Here is a 15,655-nt window from a genome sequence, read left to right on the forward strand (position 1 = left end):
TGCAGTTCTAGAATTAGAGTTGTCAGTTTTGATTTATGTTCAGTTTTCGCACGTAGCGGGGATTTTCCCCCTTTGATTGAAAAGACCACCGTTAGTAAAGCATGGGGCTTTTATTGTTGTTGTTGTTTGGATTTACAAAAGCAACTTATGGTCGACCAGCATATTACGTTTGCTAATGGCGTGTGTTCTTCTGATAGTTTACCTGCTTTGCGGAATAATATGTCTAGCGAAACAGTCTTTAGATGAGGGAGTTTTATTGACGTTATTTAAGTATGCGTGTGCTGGATTTGAATTCTATTTGATAGAGTGTTTTCTTCCAATACTGAGTCAGTAGGCTTCATTTTAAACTTCTGCGTTGTTTAGTTTTCTTTATAGTTTTTTTTTTTTTTTTTAATAAGAATTCTCTCGTAATTTCAATTTAATGAGAGCTGGCGAGAACGGCGCGTATAACAAAAAAATAAATAAAATAATACAATATTTTAATGGGCGCGTTTTAGTAAAGATATGTCAATCTTTATTAAAATTTTCATTTCTCGATGCTTTTTTTTTTTTTTTTTGTATAGCAAAATGTCGGCAAATTGGAGTCCTTTTTATAAATGATTTCTTTCTAAATCAGAACTTTTTTCAATCAGCGCCTATTATAACCAAGCATTGTTGACAAATGGCGCCCTCTATAATTACCTTTTAATCCATCGATTGCTTTGTCATTTGCAGCCTGAGATGAATTTTTTTTTTAACTAAAAAAAAATTCATCGCTTTTTTTAATTTCAAGTGTTTTTGGTCTTTTGTAAATATTCATTGCCGTTATTCCTATTTCAGATGGGATTCTAAGTATGTAACAACCATCACATAATGCTACTGATAGCCGTTAATAATTTTTTCATAAAAAAAAAAAAAGAGAAGGGGTGGAAGCATCGCTAGTGACTGTCACATGTTGCTAGTTCAACATCCTTTAAGCAACCTGCCTTCTAAACTGGCAGCCTAAGAGATGATTGCAGGAGTAGTGGTGTTTCGCGGTGCATCTCCAGGAAACAGAGTTACAGACTTCATGACAGCTGTGACCAAACCATCCGATTCTTCATTTACTTTAACTTGAAAGAAGAAAAAGATAGCAGATCCCGAGTTCGCTAACTTGAGGGCTGAATGCTGGCTTTTAGTATTTAAAAAAAAAAAAAAAAAAAAACAATTGGCACGATACTCGAAGTTCTGTAATCATACTTGAAATTGGGTCCTGTGAAGGCATCTCTTTTTAAACAGTGTTCGCTATATTCCGAGCATGACAAGGGCTAAGTGTTCTGGTGCCACTCACCATCAATGACATCGTTTGACGAACAATTGAAAGCACTTATTTCTTCATAGAGATGTCTACTAATCCCTATTTTTAATTTTATAGTGTGTGTGTGTGGGGGGGGTTCCACATCCCTGTTTTCGATGTTAAAATGAAGGATACTAGAGTGACCCATTCACACCCTGGTTACAAGCTACTAGGGCGGGTGGCGCCACTTGAAGAAAAATGCAGCCATAAAAAAAAAGACGTCCCCTTCCCCCAATCTTCCCCCCCCCCTCCCCGTCCGACTCCTGGCTCAGAAGCAACTTTGTCTGAAGTGGTGGCCTGCACCGCTGGCTTCTATCCAATTCAAACGCTGCGCCTCTCACGTGCTTCTGTGTGCGCGCGCGCGTGGTTTCTCGCGAGATTAGCTCTCTCACCCACTCTTGTTTTCCCAGCAAGGGCTGGCTGAAAAGTCTCGGCCTGCCAGTGAGTAAAGCAGCGGAGGTACATCGCGTGAAGTTTTCGTCTCCCGCCAAGACGGATGAGGTCGGCCAAACAACTCCGTGGGGTAGTCACAGAGGTACAGAATTTCGGGAACGGGAGAAGTGGTAGTTCCTAATTTGTCAGTGCGTGTGCTAAGGGATTTGCACTTCACGTTTAAGGGGTCACGGTGTCAAGTGTAGTGGTGCCTGTGTTTACCGGGGGGTGACTAAACCCCTTGGACGAACCAACTGCAGAAGTTCATCGTCAAGAAATTTTAATCAGTGTGGGATGCAGGATGTGTATTTTTAGTGTGCTTTTCCGCTTCTTCGTCGGCGTGCTGTGTGTTGGTATCGTTGTAGGGAGTCGAATGATGCATTAGCGCGCGATAACGTCCGGTCGGCTACAGTGCCCCCCTCCCCTCCCCTCCACAAAGCATGGTCGGGATGGTGGCTGAATGTGGATGGTCCTTAGTCTCCTCTTATGACAACCGGAATACACACGAGTGATGCTGTGCAAGCGAAAGGCGACACTTCAACGGAGTGAGGCAATCAAGATGTTCCCCACCAAGGATACCATGGACCGCGTGCTCTTGGAACTCAAGAACAACGATAAGTTCTTAAGGTGTCTAATGGATTTTTACATGTAGTTAGTGTATAGTTGTGCCTGTCGTTTTCTTTTATCTCCATCCGACTGATTTGACCCCCCCGACCCCTCTCCCATCCTCTTTAATATAGTATTGGAGTGTCGAAAGTGTGACCTAACCACGTCCCTAAGCATGAATTTCAAATTTTCTTTATTGTAAAGTGTGTGTGTGTGTGTGTGTGTGTGTGTGTGTGTGTGTGTGTGTGTGTGTGTGTGTGTGTGTGTGTGTGTGTGTGTGTGTGTAAATGCACCCGTTCCTTTTTACACACTCCCAAGGCTAATTCATGCAAATGAAAGGCTTAGATAACTTTATATCAGCACCTGTAATCGAGACAAAGCCTTGCTGTCCTTATCTCTGAGCAACTAACAATACAGTAAGGTAGAAAAACATTGATAAGATATTCACAAAACAGTACCTGGTAGTATCACACGCATTAACAAAAAAAAAAAAAAAAAAAAAATCGTTATTTCGTTTGATGGATGAAATGCATACACTTGCAAGTCCGATTCTCATGGGAAAAAGAGAGAAACTGGCTTTCAGAATACGTTTGTTTTGCTGTTCGTTCGTGACCCATTTGTTAAATGAAAACCAGGGAATAACAAACGTGAAGTATTGCTTGGCTGCAAAGCCCACGATAAAGTAATTTGTTTCTTAATGGGCGAATGTTGACATTCGTAATTATGGATCTAAAAACCAAGAAAAAATATAGTTGTTAATAAAAAAAAATCACAGTTAATTACTCACTATTTTGTAATATATTATGTATATGTACGATATGTCACACTTAGTCAAGCACACAACTATGACCTTCTGATGATGACGCACCAAAAAACCTAATCGAGAGAAATGTCTTAATGTACACAAACAATCAACTGCATGAATCATTGATACGTTTCTGAGTAGTAGCCATTTAAATCATCAATAATTCTATCAAACTGACTTGTCGGTCATTGAACTCTCCGCTGCTATCGTCAATACAGGCATTGAAATACTATTCAGAGACAAGAATACTAAGAGGGTCCTTAAAAGAGATAATAATATCATTATTAAGCCTAATGTTAGTATTACTGAAATTGTCTCTGAAGTCTAATGCTATGCTAGATTGAGAGAATAATACAAACCCTTTCATTAGTGTATGTATATGAAATTAGAAATCTATAAGAACAATCAGAATAGAGCTAATTCTTTGTCAGTATACGTCTCATAATGTGGTGATTACTACAACTGGGATTTCCATTATTTCATGTGTTTTATTTGGCTTATTCGTTATGAGTAATACCTTTTTTTCTGCCTTTTATTTTAACCAGTAATAGTTGGCTATTTCGCAAACAATCGGTTCTGTAGCTCGTGTGTCAATCAGCTTGCAATCTTTGTTGCGTTGACAGTCACGTTCCCAGCGTGGCGAGAACAATGTCACTATTTTTAGTTGGCTTGGTTTACTGCCAGGTGTTCAAGCAAACGTGACCAATTCTTACTGGTTGGCACTTTGTTAGCTTCGTTTTGGAGATAGGTTGTTCTCAGAAAAGCTAGAAGATTTCATCTATCTTTATTGATTGCGTCGTGTGTGTATTCCACTTATTCTTTTTGTTTTACTTTACTGTGAGCACCTTACTCGAAAATACAGTTATTGTTGATATCGAAATTAAAAAAAAAAAAAATTTTAAATAGGGGAATTTATTATTATTACAGTTTATTATTTTTATTATCTTATTTCTGTATTATCCTGCACGATAATAATAATAATAATAATAATAATAATAATAATAATAATAATAATAATAATAATAATAATAATAATAATAATAATAATAAAATGCAGATTATGCGATCAGAAAGATGACACTGTAGAACATCTAATCAGTGCCTTCAGCAAAATAGCTCAAACTGATTATAAATACCGCCATGATCCGTTGGGCAAAATAATTCATTGGCATGTATGCAAAAAATATGGTTTTCCTACTTCTGATAACTGGTGGCAGCATAAAATAGAGACAGTACTGGAAAACGAAACAGAAAAAATTCTCTGGGACTTTAGAATACAAACTGATTGGCATTTGGAGCACAATAGACCTGACATCACAATTATTGATAGGTTTGCATTATTGATATCGCAGTTCCCAGTGATAACAACATTAACAACAAAGAACTGGAAAAAAATTACTAAATATCGAGATCGTATCAAAGGTATTAAAGAGGCAAAATCACTTCCTTATTCTTACATGTCAATGTTCGTTTCATCATCACTGCAATTAGACTTTGAGTTTTGTTTGCAATCTTTATTATATGGCCCTTGAACTTCAACTTCCTATCTACTAATACTCCAGTATCCCTAACCGGTTTCTTCTAGCATAATCCCGCCAATATAATAAACCATTGCATATCTTGAATTAACTTAGGCATTTTCAATGATATAATTGAATTCACGTAATTATTTTCTGTAACTACTAACAACGTGTTCTAAGTTTGTTAAAATAATAAATAAATAAATAAATCAGCTAACGCCATTTATTCCCTTATAGGAAGTAGGCGAGGTCTTTATACCCTATGTAGCTTTTGGAGACTGAGTGGGCAGTTTAATCTCCACTGGTAGCCAATCAGAGATAGCTTACCCATGTCTATCACTAATTATAGCAGCCACCGATGAAGAGACTGGCAAACAAGTGCTGGCATCTCCTGGTACCTAACCTTAACAAGATATGTCACTGTCTGAAATAATGTGGGTACTACGGTCGATTTTCTTCAGTTTACGGGATGAAAAACCCGAGTTTTCCGGAGGAAAAACCCTCTTGCCCATGCCAGAGATCGACTAACTCGGGAACCGGTAACCATAATCTGATAACGATTAACTAAGTGCTGAGACAAAACTCACGCACTAAATGAGCTATATACCATTAATTACCACTATAACAAAATCGATACTCAAAAATAATAATAATAATTAAAAAATCTAAAAATAAAATAAAATAAATAATATATATATATAATCATATCCATGTACTTTAAATTCAATACAAAGACAATTTGAATTAAAAGAATGTCCTGAAGAGTCTATGGAAACTTTTTGAATATAACCATGCGATGTTTTTAACTGGATGCCGATGTAGGTCGTTAGCATAAGGACTAGTCGTGTACTGAAGTGTTTGTATAACCCAGAACGTTCATCTAATTACCACCAGCCGCTGTTTACACACGATTTAGACGCGTTTCCTAAATGAAATGCATAAGCGAAGTGTGTTGACAAGTGTCAGAATACGTTGGACAGCGATGTTTTTTTTTTTTTTGGTTGTTTTATCAGTTGCTACTGACACGTTCACAGCCTCGTGGATAAAATGGAGATCAAAAAGAATAAAATCCTCTCTTAGAGTTTGAAAGAGGGGAGTTTCAAAATAACCCCGAAAGAGTTCTGTTTTAGTCTTCGTATATAGCGAGTTGTGTGTATCGTTGCCAAATATTTTTCCATCTGTCATTCTTTCTTTGACTAGTTGACCTCGTGTCTCATTCTCTTCCGGTGGAGAAAAACCATCCCGAGTGGAGTTAGAAGTGGGTTTATTGTCGTTTTATGGACTCTAATTTTGGCTACTTTATTTTATTGTATAATTAGCGCTTTATTATTCTTTCTATTTTTTTTTTTTTTTTACTGTCTGTGCTATTTTAGTTTGTCCCTTTTGATAACAACCCTGACAGTTTCCATTGAAAGAATAGGAAACGTTTTGATGACAAAAAGGATTCTTATTCTGCAAAGAAATTCGTTTTCTTATTTCGTGAATAATTATCAGAATCATGAAATTTCTCTATCTTCTTCAGCGTATACGATAAGGGACAGCTGGTCCGAGATTAAAATTAATTCATGGCAGTTTCTGGCATAAACACATCACATCTGTAGTTGTCTCATTCTCCAAAAAGCTGGAGTGTCCCGTGTGCAACTATCTACGGAGATCTTAGCGCGAATTCCTCTAAAAACATCTGATTGGTTGGTTTAGAGTTCTTTACGAGGTTGCTCATAAAGCAACCTCGCCAAAAATTGTTACTCCTTCTCAGACTCTTTTATATGATAATCGAAATTCATGGCAATGCAGTCTGTTGCACCACTGAATGTCGAAATACAGCAGCCTGTGTAGTTGAAAGTAAATAAATATTAATAAGTAAAACTCCAACTGGGTCTATATCAATTTAGTCGTAATGCAGTGCTCTGTAATTCTATTTAGCAGTGACATCAAAGAGGTAGCTATTCGTATACTACTGTAATGAACGCTCCAGCAGGCAATGTGTGTATATCAGCTGAAAGAGCACAGGATGCTAGGCAAATGAGACGGTGCACTTGCACACGCGAACTTCAGTTTTAGAAATTCCGACTATCTTAAATTTACAATCGTCTACAAAGTATAATACTAATCCTTTTTACTGCAACATTTATGTAAAGCGTATTTTATTATTAATTTGATAGTATATATAAAACCATTAAGCCACAGCTTAAACGAAGTTTGAGGGGAATAATCCATTATTTAAATACGTTTATCAACGTACCTTTAAGATCATAGAAGTGTAAATTAAACACCTTGAGTTTTCCTCTTGTTTTCCAATAAGATAAAAGGAGTTGTTGTTTATTTATTTTTTTTTTGGAATTATTAAAAACTGAATTAATTTAACTACCTTGTTTCGCATCATGTCAATATTAAACGATGAAGTAAACAGCTATATAAACAAGTAATCAATTAAATAAATTGTTAGCTAAGGTGGGTGTAACGTCATGTTTCGTAATTTAGCAGTGACATCATTCCAACAATAGATTCTATGTATCCACCAAGTGACCGCTGACTTCGTCAAGAATGAAATAGACGGCAGTTCTTGTCTCAGTGGTAAGACACTTGTAGTACTTCAAAACATTCTGTTTCCGAGTGCAGTAGTTTTGTCAACTGACCTTTTAATAATAGCCATATTGTAGCGTCGATGTATATTTATATACTTTGTTCATGTTTTTAATTGTAGTTTGAAGCAGTTTCCACTTCAGAAACGGTCTCAAGTGGTATTCTTATTGTCAGACCTGCTTTTCTCCCTTGTAAATCCTTTTAAAGTTAATTTTCTTTGGCATTCTTTTAAAAACTACGATCGCATCACTTTACTGTAAAGAATTTAACATCAAACCATCGCGTACTGTCTCTGAAGTGACTTTACATCTAAATCGAAGAGGCAAGTGTGGACAGTCCTTGTATTGCTCGCGTAATCCAAGCACTGTGATTCTTTCTCTTACACAGCTTCTTGGGTGTCAGTTGATTTCTAAGAAACCCTCAAGTCTGAAGTTTCTTTCGCTTTTATTAAGATACCGTGTTTGTTTTACTCTCAAGGAGTACATCTTCAGACTGAAGCAAATAAAAGGAATGTGGACAGAAAGATCATTTTGGGCCGAATAGTTCTTTATATGTTTGGTGTTTTGAAGTTGCAGAATAAGAAAATTTTCGATAATAATTCATTATTATACCTTCCTTTTTTCTGTTAACTCTTAGGACAAACGTGGAAACCTTAAAATCTTAAAAGTTTATAGGTTTAAGAATAGAGAGTTTTGCTCTCTTTGGGTTTCTGCCTGATCTCTGATGAGCACCAACGGTACGAAACAGCTATTGGGCCAGTGAAATCGTACGGGTTCCTGGACAGAGGTCGTGTCTTTTAAGTAATGCATACCAAGGCAAGTCCGATGCCGAAGGTGACACGCTCATAACTCGCGAGTAAATTTCGACTTTATTTATTTTTCTATATTTGGCATTAAAATACGGTTGGATCCATAATATCCTCTATTTTACTTATGCCAAACTGAAGCTTTCTAGCTCTACACTTTAGTATTATTATTTATATACTGTGATACAGGAGTATGGAATGGATGGCCAACTATTAGCTGCCATCAAGTCCCTGTATGAATGCCCGGAGTTTTGTGTCAGGGTAAATAGCACGAAGTCTGAACCTTTCACAGTCTCCGTTGGTCTCCCCCAAGGGTGTGTTCTGTCACCCCTCCTTTTCATAATATTTATGGACTGGATTGATAGGCACAGCCGAAGCAGTGAGTGTGTCAGAATTGGAAGATGTAGCATTTGGCTTTTTGCAGATGACCTAGTTCTGCTTAGCTCTTCCACAGATGACCTCCAGCGGACCCTGGATAGCTTTGTAGCTGTTTGTGCAGAAGCCGGAATGAAGATCAGTGTGGCCGAAACGGAAACATTCGTGGTCTTAAGACAACCATCCCAGTGCACTCTACATGTGAGTGGAGTCCCACTGAGGCAGGTGGAGAAGTTTAAATACCTTGGAGACATATTCACGAGTGATGGAAACTGGGACGTAGAGCTAGATACTCGAATCGGCTCAGCAAGCGCAATATTGTAGGAGCTTGACAGTTCGGTAGTATTGAAGCGGGAGTTAAGCCAGAGGGTAAAGCTGGCTGCCTTCAATACAGTCTCTGTCCCCATCCTCACCTATGGTCATTAGAACTGGGTAATGACCAAAAGAATGCGGATACGAATCCAAGCGGCTGAAATGAGGTTCCTTCGAGGGGGTTGCGGAGCTGACAAGACTCGACAGAATCAGAAGCTCTGCAATTCGGGAAACCCTCAACCGCTGCTTCTCCGTGTTGAGAGATCACAGTTACGATGGTACGGGCACCTGGTTAGAATGCCACAAGAGAGGCTCCCCCAGCAGGCCCTCTTTGCCAAGCCAGAGGGTGGAAGGCCAAGGACTCGCTGGATAGATTATATCCAAAACCTTGGGTGGACACGTCTGGGAGTCCTTCCAGAACACCTGCGCTCGGTGGCGGAGGATCGTGACCATTGTAAGTCCCTCTTGCAGCTGCTGCCCCCACAACCCAATTAGGAAAGGGTGGGCCTTGAAGATGGATGGATGGATATACTGTGAACAAATTTAAACCCCCACGAAAATATGTGGGGGGAGATTCAGTTTGTTGATAAGTTTCTCATTGATGATCATGGCCTTCAACCGTGTGGGAAAGGACATTGTTTACACTTAATAGTAACAATCTGCGATTGTTTGGATTTGCTACTAGGGTTATGAAGCCAGCTTATTATGTTAGTAACTTGCGTATGTTCTTCTGGTTAATTTACCAGCTAACTCACTTTTAGGTTCAAATGCCCATATAAATGTTCTTCGCCTTCTAGACGGAATTTGAACCCAGGTTTTTTTCCATCCAAAGGGTTTCGCCAATACCGACTGAACTGCCGAGGCTCTGGCATTAACGATTATATAGGAGCTTTGATTCTAGGTTCGTTTTGAATTTCCTGTTCTGTGCAGTAGCTTTTCTTCAAAGGTTAACGCAAATCCATCCTGGATGTTACGCATCCAGAAATGGTTCTTGGATTCTATTTGTGTCACAGTAGTGGGTGCATCATTGCGTAATATGCATTCACACAACGTGCCAGTTTATTTCTTTTGATAATCCTCACCCCCTAAATAAAAAAAAAAAAAAAAAAAAAAAAAAGAAACAGTGCCTCCGTAAACTTCTGGAGCCAACGAAATGAAAACTTTTTCTTTTCTTTTTTTCAGAGCCGTCTTAACAAGTATTTATAGACTTAAAGATGACATCATAGGTACACTACGGTGTCCTTGAATCGAAGATATTATCTTTCTGTGCAGTGGCGAAATGACTGTCAGGAAAATGCACGTGTTTATACGATGGAATAGTCTCAAACAAATCCGTACTTTGTTGTATTAATTGTGAATTAAATTAATTTAAGTTTAATGTCAATTAAATTAAGGAATTTCTGATGCGTATACGACCAATGAATATCCAAAACGAATAATAATAATAATAAACACTTGAAGATGTGTGCGGAAATGATAACTCGGCCATCTTTAACTCATACAAAGCAAACGAGGCATTGGTAAACCTAATTATACAACATATGCCGACCTCTATTATGTGATTACATCAGACATTCCTAAGTCGCGTAGATGAGTCTGTAGGAGGTCTGCGAGAAGTGCTGGCACTGTTAAGTGATAAAAACCAACTTCCAGCTGCCAGGAATGTCCCGTTTGTTTAAACAAATCGTTAGAAACATGAATGAACGGGGAGTTTAATACATACATCTGGCATGTTTGGCTTTCTTTACAGACACGTGATGTAATAAGCCACATGAGAAACTGGGACACAAAATGTATAATGCCATGTAGTCTGCAAAGTCTGTCAAGATACTCAAATGACATAAATAACAGAGAATAAACTGGACTGTAGCCAGTGTCGGCTTGTAATGTGGATAGTTCGATTTGTAATAGTGCATTTGGCCGGTTCTTGGCGCCCATCAGAGCAGTGTTTTTGGCAATAAAAAAACAAATCTAAGCACGATCTTAAAGTAAACTGTGCACGGAACTTAAGCGTGAAAAATTGAATATTAATACCTATCTGTTGGACATTTATTCGAACAATGCAATGACATCAAGTGATTAAAAAAAATTGAATGAGAAAAAGACGAGTTGAATGATATTTATTATTTGACAATGAATTAGAAATTAAGTAAAAATATTTGCAAAAAACGTGGAAATCGCTGCCATCTGTATCACCAGGAGGGAAACGAAAACCTGTCTCTGAACACCGGATTATTAACTAGGTAAAATTAAAGTACCGGGGAGCCCACGATGTTCGCTGTATTCATCAAGATCCGATCTGCCATGTCTTACAACCGAACCAAAGTCCTTATAAATGACGGTTACAAGCACAAGAAGATAAAGACGCGCATTGAAGAGAGAAAAGAAGTCGGCTAAGACATGAATAAGCGGTGTTCTGTAATGAGGCCAGAGGAGCAGCCAAGCGCGAGGCTTTTTTGACTGTGAATAATTCGAAGCATATATTTCGAAGGTAATAAGGTGAGATTTATTCTTATCCTGCAAGAAAAAGAAAAACTGCAACTACGAATGTCTCGCGATGCTTTTAATGAGTGCTAAAGATAACTCGTGAATACGGACAAATCAGAGGACAGTAAAATGACTAACGATGATATGTACCGAATTGTTTATCTTGGATATATACACGCATTTCATAAATTACAGGGGACACTTGATTGTTTACAACCTCTTTATTTTGCACACACCATCACCTTGGCTACTGTTACATCCCATTATCCTGCGTACACTTTCCAGTTAATGTTGATAAACATGTGAGTATTTTGGCTCATTCCCCATGCTGCTAAAATAACAGCCGATCGTGACTGTCTGCTGCTTAGGGCATACATCAGGATCCCTGACCTTTTCAGTATGTCATCGGGAATTGTCATGCTAACACTCAACGGGGTCGCTTTCACAGGAAATTCGATGTAACATTCCATGTGTACGCTATAACTCCATCGCACCCAAGAAAGGATACGTCACACTCTGAGAAATTAACGTTCTTCTAATTAAAAGAGTGTATTTGGATCGCTATTCCATACTATAACTTTTAAACGATCAGTTATCCAATCACGGCGAGCTTTGCACCATGCAAGTTAAAACCGATCTTAGGCTTATACGTAACAGTCAAATAATAGGCGACTAGCTTCGCGATTAAAACATTTTGTTTCGTATTCTTTGTGCGTTTTTATAAATTGTACTTGATAGACTGTGGTTTCTTTGCGAGAAACTTGAGCTCGACCGCTTGGTGTTCCTAGAGACTGACTTCCTTTGACCTGTTGGTGGGCTTTCGTCCAGTATCATTTCGTTTCAGTAATTTTGATATCAGGCCTGATGCCACTTTTCTTCATAAAGGATCCATATAGATGACGAATGACAGTGGAGATAGCTTGACTTTTTCAGTGTTTACAGATGTTATATTTATTATTATTATTATTATTATTATGTTTGAGCATTTTTTTTTTCTTTTTCGAGATTTACTAAGCTTAAGTGTAAATTTTTGTTACGTTGCTATAATTCCACGACTGTCATCAAAGGCTATTTATTTGACTCTGAATCAGCTTTATAGAACCTTTATAACCTCCAGTGTCCTTTATATGTACTTCCCCCCATCTCTATGCTTTTAAAATCGCATCCAGAAGATTTTTTTTTTTTAAATTTATGATATTCATCTTCTATATTTTCCCCAAAATCTTCCCACTCCTTTTGGCTAACTACTTTTACACATAGCTTACCTTTCTTACATTTTTCTTTTCCTTCAGAGCATATGCTGACTAACTATCCAAGAAATGTTTTCCTCTTTTCATGAACTATTTCTTTAATTTCCTGTGTCCACCACGGAGTTCTTTGTACACAACTTCACCCACGTTCTTTCTTGGATGAATCAATATTTTCATCGCACTTTGCCAGTGGGTCTTCAAGGTTTTGTTCATGTTTTCAAACTCTTCCACTCTTCCCTTCCCCTCCAGTAAATAATTGAATATTTGAGTCTACAAGTTCACCTCAGAAAGTTGCTCAACATGACTTCTTTTTACTATTTTAATGCACGCACTTGTCCCGTCGAAAACTAAATGGCTGTTTGAAATCCACTGTGTACTGTTTACATTCTCCAACGTAAACAATATCACTGATATGACTGAGCCATGTCCTGAACAGAAACCCAGATCTTTCTCCAAATTTTCCCAAAAAATGGCTGTAATTTTATTTTATTTATTTATTTATTGTTACATTTCTTTCATTATGTCGCTTCGGCTAATGTTGGCCCCTACTAGAAAACGAGTCACACGATGTGTGTGCGTGTAATGTTGTTTACTTGCTTTACTTTTATTCTGAGTCTTCAGACATAGACATTGTCACGTTACCATGGTGACGAAATGTTGCTTGCATTATTTGGATTGTGTTTTTAGTTTAGTGAAGCATCTGTCACAATGATTCTTACGGTACGATTCTTATATACACATGATGAGACATTTTTGTGTTGCTATGAAAGCGGAAAAAAAAACATTTAATTTAAGGAGTATAATCAGAGTATAATGAATATATATGCAAATCGCCTATTACTACTTTATAGTAGTAATAGGCGATTTGCACCCTTTTTAGGGAGATTTTTGCATACTCATCTAAACCAAACACAAATTGGATTTGTGATTTTGATAAGTGATGACATTTTATGATTTGAATATTATTATTAATTATTAAATTAATTATTATTGATTATTAATTACATATATTTATTTAAAATATACCTTAAAATAAATATTTCATTAGTAAATCAATATAATATGAATAAATATAATTGGTTTTTTTTTTTTGCTTTTATATGTGAAAAAATGCAGTATTATGGGGAAAAAATACAATTACGTATTCTTTATATTGTACATTATACTTTCCGTTTGTTATAATTTGCAGCTAATGGATCCTACAGTCCCCCCCCCACACACACACCGACAAGTTTCCTACCCGTGCCACTAAACTCGTATTTGTTGTTGCTTGGATTCAAAGTTTGGGACTGACATTGGCACTAGGGTAGAAGTGCTTGTTACGTTGTATTTGTATTGTCCTTTTTTGTTCTTGTACCGTACAAAAATCTACCTGCAAATGTAGTTCCCCCTATATTCAATCTCAAAGTGAGATCGGTCGCCGATCACATTTTGCAGATTTATGGATAATATCCATACTAATTTCTTCCACTATAATACCCTTTCTTGCTCCTCGCTCCTTTTGACCTTACCCTTTCTTTCTCTCTCTCCCACACATCCGTTGCTCATCTTCAGCTACTCCAAACATTGTTTTTTCGCCAATGTTTTCACCTTCCCACATACAGTCTACTTCACATCACCTCCTACAGTGGCGTCAATGCCGGTTTGTCCTACGTATGTTTTTGGTGTAGTCTCCTACTAAGAGTCTGACAGTTGAGTTCAATTTCAGTGTAACTACACTGTATTTTCCTCACCCTGCTAAAGCTTTGCTTCAATTTTCGTTACAGTTTCGGGAAACGTTCCATTGGCAGCGGGAACAGACGCACCAATGAGTGTCTTGGACTAGATTCGGCAATGCCATTGGTAAGTCTCCTTTGAACTTTTTAAATAAATAAATTAAAAAGAAAATCCCAGAGTGCTTTCATTATATCTTTCCACGAAAAAATAGTTGGATGGTTGCTAACGTACATCGTTAGCATCCATCATCTGCACAAGAAATTATTTACTAAGTAGCATTTTTTAAGTGTAAAGGGATTTTTTAATAATTTTCTATTGTGTACGTATTTTGTGTAATATGTTTTATGCAGTGTAAATAAAATGTTCGCAAAGATTGTTAGTAGGTGTACCTTACTTAAAATAGCAAATATTTGCTCATCGGCGTATATACAGTATGTTTTGCGTTTCTTTTATGTGTATCTTTGTTTTATTACTGTAACATGAATCGCAGTCAGTCTTGATTTTTTATTTTTAATGTACGTTTTATTTGCTGTGGTGGCGTTCTGGTCGTCTAAAAACAAAATGAAACTACAGCTTTATCTGTTTCAAATTTTGTCGTTAGGTGCTTAAAAGAATTTAAATAATGTGCAGACGATTAGTTTCAAAAGACCTCAAAAACGTGCATATTTCCCCGAGGCTATTTTGCTTTTCAAACACAACAATAAATTCTCATTGGTCAATTCGCGTGAATGGTAACCAAGGCAAATTAATTTTGATTGGTCATTTCGCGCGCATCGGTAACCAAGATGAATTAATTCTCATTGGTCATTTGCTTTGGTAAATAATCAAAACTTCTAGATTTATCATAACATCGGTAGTTTAATTTGTTGAATATAATTTCTTGCATCTTTAATTTCGCTGTGTGCTGTAGGTGGAAAAGTGTATTTTCCACGTACAGCAAAGCGATTCTATTCAGGAAAGGAGAGAATGTATTGCTGACCTACTGACCTAGTCGTTCCTACTGCCAACTGCCTGCCATATGTGTTATAATTATCCCCAGTAATGAATATTAGATCCTTATTCAACTTATCCCGAGATGTCCTCAAACGCTGGAATTTTTTAAAAGACTTTCTTAATAATACATCAGACCCTGACCCTTTTCAAACAAAATGAAAATATTATCGGCGCGGAAATATTTTGACCGTGTTACCGACTGAACTGGGGTTCCTCCACTTGCTCCCCCTAAGGAACATCGACGTTCATAAATAAAATACCTTACTTTAAAAAAAAATAAATAAATAACGGGTAAAACTTTGAAAGTTTTGCCTGTTATTTTGAAGCACTAGCTATGATAACTGTGGAAGTTCGTCTGATGCGTGACGTCACACTTTTTTTTTTTTAAACTTTCACGCGCTGGCAGCCTCGTGATGTCTCTGTTAGAAAACACGCTAATGGTTAAATACTAACATC

The 15,655-nt window shown here is 37.3% G+C and overlaps 1 protein-coding gene across 1 annotated transcript in view; it reads left to right on the forward strand.

Moving 5' to 3' along the window:
* The first annotated feature begins 1,769 nt into the window (after positions 1 to 1,769).
* Positions 1,770 to 15,655, forward strand: part of LOC150095887 (rap guanine nucleotide exchange factor 2-like) — a 455,329-nt gene continuing 441,443 nt past the window's right edge. Inside the window, exons 1-2 of the mRNA XM_090409556.1 lie at positions 1,770 to 2,374; positions 14,257 to 14,332. Of these exons, the coding sequence (XP_090265682.1) occupies positions 2,259 to 2,374; positions 14,257 to 14,332 (192 nt within the window). The 5' untranslated portion in view covers positions 1,770 to 2,258. The remainder of the gene's footprint in view (positions 2,375 to 14,256; positions 14,333 to 15,655) is intronic.

The sequence above is a fragment of the Typopeltis vanoorti genome, chromosome 19, assembly GCF_054136105.1.
Source record: "Typopeltis vanoorti isolate ZY-2024b chromosome 19, IOZ_Tvanoo_1.0, whole genome shotgun sequence".
NCBI classification, from domain to species: domain Eukaryota; kingdom Metazoa; phylum Arthropoda; class Arachnida; order Uropygi; family Thelyphonidae; genus Typopeltis; species Typopeltis vanoorti.